General features: G+C 51.8%; 1 protein-coding gene across 2 annotated transcripts in view; it reads left to right on the forward strand.

Moving 5' to 3' along the window:
• MARC1 (mitochondrial amidoxime reducing component 1) overlaps positions 1-4,705 on the forward strand; it is a 34,239-nt gene that overhangs the window by 17,754 nt on the left and 11,780 nt on the right. Inside the window, exons 5-6 of one of the 2 annotated variants that reach the window (XR_001161349.2) lie at positions 4,317-4,378; positions 4,464-4,677. Coding sequence is in view for 1 of the 2 variants with exons in the window: in XM_003790952.3 (XP_003791000.1) it covers positions 4,317-4,378; positions 4,464-4,535 (134 nt within the window). In the remaining variant the exon portion in view is untranslated. The remainder of the gene's footprint in view (positions 1-4,316; positions 4,379-4,463; positions 4,678-4,705) is intronic. The other variant, XM_003790952.3, reaches the window with a different exon arrangement.

Below are 4,705 nucleotides of genomic sequence, written 5' to 3' on the forward strand. Positions count from 1 at the left end.
GCCGAGCCAGGAGATTTCTTTGAATTGAATCTTTTTCTAGACAAACTAATCTCTCCTTCTCTGGGCATTTCCTAATTGAGAACATTTTGTATTTCAAGTTGCGTGTTAATAGAATATCCGACTGTTATTAACTGTACAGTGGTTAATCCATGGAGGCTGAGTTGGTTGGTCTTATTTGTAATAATTCCACATAGTGGGGTAGTGCCTCTGTGTCCCCTGCACTGGGAATAGAAATGTGGGAAAACAAAGACTGAAGAAGCACAGTTGCTTCTCATAAAGAATCCAGAGTTCTAGGTGATCAGAAAGTGAACAGCTCTGGCCGGTGAGATGAGGCCAGGAAGGTGGGGAGCAACCCCGTGGGGATGAGATTGACAGTGTGGCTGTGAGGCATGGCTCCCGCTGGAGACCCAGCGTTGGGGCCTTGGCCTCCTTCCCCTCCGATTGCCTTTCTGCATGTCCTCATGTACATGGCTGACACAGAGGGTGCACGTTCCACTCCAAGCCGGCTCTGCCCAGCCTTGCCCCACTCAGCTCATGGCAACTCTGACTTCCAGGTACCCAGGCCCTATGCCTGGAACTTCCCTTTGTTCTGTTCTTTCTCTCAGATCCTGTGTTCATACAAGTGACACATCCTGGTGGCTGTGCCCTCTGCCTCTCCCTGACGCCCTCCCTGGACTGGGTCACTGCCAGCACACCTGTGTTCACTGGCCTCTGTGCTCCTGCCCCAGCCACCACTCATGGTCTGTTCTTTCTCTTGTTTTTGAGACAGAGCCTCAAGCTGTTGCCCTGGGTAGAGTGCTGTGGCATTAAAGCTCACAGCAACCTCCAACTCCTGGGCTTAAGTGATTCTTTTGCCTTGGCCTCCCAAGTAGCTGGGACCACAGGTGCCCAGCACAACGCTCGGCTATTTTTTGGTTGTAGTTGTCATTGTTTGGCAGGCCCGGGCTGGATTCGAACCCACCAGCTCTGGTTTATGTGGCTGGCACCTTAGCCTCTTGAGCTACAGGCGTGAGCCTCATGGTCAACACACCAGTCTAAGGAACCTTACAAACCTAGGTCACATCATGGGATTCTTCTGCTCTAAACCTCCATGGTCCTCCACATAAAAGGTCCTTACAGTGGCATTCAAGGCATAACATGACCCTGTTCCCTGCCAGCTCCCAGGCCTCACCTACTCTTAGTCCTCACTCTCTCACCATTCTCCAGTTATCCTGACCTCCATCCGTACTCAGAGCCTGGCCTGGCTGGGTCCTCTGCAGGCCTCCCCTCACATGCCGGCAGGACTGCTCCCTTCCTCTTTCAGTTTCTTGCTGAAGCCATTGCTGACCACCCTACACCCTGCCTCTCCATGCCCCAGTGCCCCCCTGACACACACCAGTGTCCTGCATGAGGACAGGACAGCTGTATCTGCAGCTCCTAGGAGAGCACCTGGCCCAGAGTCAGTGCCCACTGATTATTTGTGAAGTAGCACTGGGGTGTGGGCAAGGAGGGGAGCAAAGAGCACAGGTAGTTGGTGTCAGGTTGCGCGGGCTCTGAGAAGGATTTTAGGCTAGGGAATGACAGATTCTGGTTTGCACGGTGCACATTTGCCTCTCACGAGAGTCTGGAGAAGGATTAGAACAGGTGCAGCTGGGGAGAGCTTGCTAGCCTGGTCATCAAGGAGGAGGGCCAAGGACCTGCACGGAAGCTTCTGGATGGTGAACCTACCCTCTCAGTAACTGTAACTGCTTCCCCTCTGTCCTCTTCATGCCCATCATCTGCACCCCTGCCCCTCACATCCAATGCCTTCTTTTCTGCCTGAAGTCACTGAGGACACCCACACTGCCTCAGGCATTGCCACCCTGCCCTGTGGACTGCGGGGCACACTCCTCAGGACTCCTCCCCCTGGCTGCTGCTTCTGTGCTTAGGTCCTTCACTTCCTCACTCAGGGTCTGGCTTCCTAAGTTCCGGCCTTGAGCTCTTTCTCTCTCTCCTCCCAGACTGTCTCCTGCTGCATTCCCCTGTCACCCGTGCCGGGTCCCTCCCAGTGTCCAGCCCGGGGTTCCTTCTGGGCTGCTTGGCCACATTTCCAAACTCTAACCTATGTGCTCCCAGCCCGGCATCCCTCCCTTCCACCACCACCCCGACTCCTGACCAGGTCGCAGTTTCTGTCCAGGCTTGGAGCATTGTCAGCATTGTCCTGGCTCCTCCCTCTGCTACCTTCCTCCTGTCCCTGGTCACATGAATTGCCCTTTCTGTTCTTAGCCACCAGCAAATCAGGCCTTGGTCACCTCAAGTACAGACCACAGAGCGGTCCCTCCTGGATGCTGCCTGGCCCAGCCTCCCAGAGCACCAGCATGATCTTTCCCACTCTAAACGTCTGTGACAGGTTCCGTGTTGCTGCCTTGCCCAGAGGCCCTCAGTGCACTCGTTCCTTGGAAGGTCCACACTTCCCACTTTGGCATCTCATTCCTCCAGAACATGGTTACGATTTGTTTTCCCATCCTTTATTACCAGTAAAAGCTCTAAACTAGGGCCTGGAACCTCAGAGATATTCTGTCTCCCGGTCACTGAGAATCTTGCATGCCTCTCTATAAAACTCCTGACCTTCAAAAGCATGGATGACAAGCCACCTCCCTGTGAAGCCTGCTCTGATTGCCAGACCCAGACTTGCTTCTTCCCTTCTGTGCTCTGTGCCTCTCCCATACCCGGCTTGTCCTGTTGAAGGGCTCCCCTGCAGGTATCATGTGCTGGAAGGGAGACTCCTGCTCTCCTGATAGCACAGTCCCGCCGCAGTGTGAGTACTGTGGTTTTCTTTTCCTCGTCTTTGCCAAATAGCACGTTCCTTCTGGTGGAATTTTTACCTCATTTATCTGTGAGTCAATTCCCAGTAATTTTTAGTGCACATAGACAGGGCTCAGGAAATAGTCATTAGTAATAAATTAATTTCCCAACCGGAACCCTCATTTCTCTCCTTTTGTACTTTATGTGTTTTTATGACCACAGTGCCCCCTGGTGGAGAGCTGTTGACAGGCCAGGCCGTGGCTGCTCCAATCTGCTGTGCCCAGATTTCCCAGCTGTTGAGAAACATCAGATAAGAGACTCATTTTATGATTTAAAACAAAACTAAACAAAATCTCCCCAATACACATATCAAGAATAATATACACTGTCATAACTAAGATTCTGAGTTTGGAAGTCTGTCTGTCCGTCAGCTCAGATCAACAAAGGGCAGGGCAGGTGCCTGTCAGATCTGTGCCTTCAGCCTCCACTTTTTATGAGACTCAGGTCAGGACTACAATCAGGTAACCTTTGTCCCCTCAGCACTTTTCCTTCTAAATACTGTCCCCTGTGCCTGGAGTCCTTGCAAACTTCTTTTGTGCCTCTCAAATCTCTGCCCTTTGATACTCAGTTCCTATCTCACATATTCTGCAAAACTTCCCCTGGCCAGACCAGCCTAAAGATTTGTTGCTCTAAACTCCCAGAATGATCATCTCGCTTGCACTTTTAAATCAGCACATAGCAAGCTGCCTTATAACACATTTTCCCAAATGTTGTGGAATTTTTTTTTTTTTTTTAACTTTTTGGTCGGGGCCGGGTTTTAGCCTGCCACCTCTGGTATATGGGGCCGGAGCCCTACTCCTTGAGCCACAGGCACTGCTCCAAATGTTGTGGAATTTTTGAAAAAAAAGTACTAATCCTTGGTTTTCATGTATATATATATGCTGTCTTCCTTGTTGGATTTGAGGGGCTCAGTCCACTGACTGATTTGTCCTGAAAAGTAAGATCCACTGACCCAGCCCATGGGCAAGTGGCTAAGGACCTGCCCCTCCTCCGGGGCTTTGTAAATGCCCCAGGGAGATGAGGGAGTGGTGGCTGTTGGTGTGCTCTTGATTCCTTCCTGTCCAGGCAGGGCTCCTACAAGATGCACTTGACCGTGACTTTGGATCCCAATCCATGTGACCTGAGGCCTGAGGCACAGGGATCTGATACAGCCTAAAGCAACAAGTAACCCGCTTTCCACCCCCTCCTTCCTTTCATTGCTCCTCTGCATCCCCACTCCCCCAGGGGTCAAGTGGGATCCGTCAGGGAGGCTTCCTGAAGAAGGTGAGATTCCGTGTGAACCTGTCACCTCAGGTGAAGGAACTGACATATGTAGGTCAGAGGGAGGGAACACGAAGGTGTGTGAATACCCGTCGGCTTCCCAGGACTGAGGTCAAAGTCTGCTGTCTTGGAGGTGAGAGATGTCATTAGGTGTTGAGGCTCCTGTGACGTCTGCACAGTGTGTGTCAAGGCAGGGGCCCAGTCCTGATACGAATTTCTGCTTTGTCCCCTAGGATTCTTGGGATGAGCTTCGTATTGGTGATGTGGAACTGAAAAGAGTGATGGCTTGTACCAGGTAAGGCCCTTCCCAGGCCCTTACAGGGTTGAGTGAGGTCGCTCTGCTTTGCCTCCTGGGTGATACTTTGTGTGTGTGTATCCAGGTGCATTTTAACCACAGTGGACCCGGACACTGGCATCATGAGCAGGAAGGAGCCACTGGAGACGCTGAAGAGGTAGGACTGGGCAGGCAGGGTCACATTCTTGGGTTAGGAGCCTGGGACAGAAGCAATATTTGTTGCTTAATCTTCATAAGAAGAAGCAGTGAAAACACCGCACACCTACAGTTTTGAAGCTAAAGAGGGTCCCCCTGACCAGGTAATGTGGGAAGCGTTCCTGGGTGCTG

The sequence above is a fragment of the Otolemur garnettii genome, unplaced genomic scaffold (assembly GCF_000181295.1).
Source record: "Otolemur garnettii isolate 467f Iridium unplaced genomic scaffold, OtoGar3 scaffold00045, whole genome shotgun sequence".
NCBI classification, from domain to species: domain Eukaryota; kingdom Metazoa; phylum Chordata; class Mammalia; order Primates; family Galagidae; genus Otolemur; species Otolemur garnettii.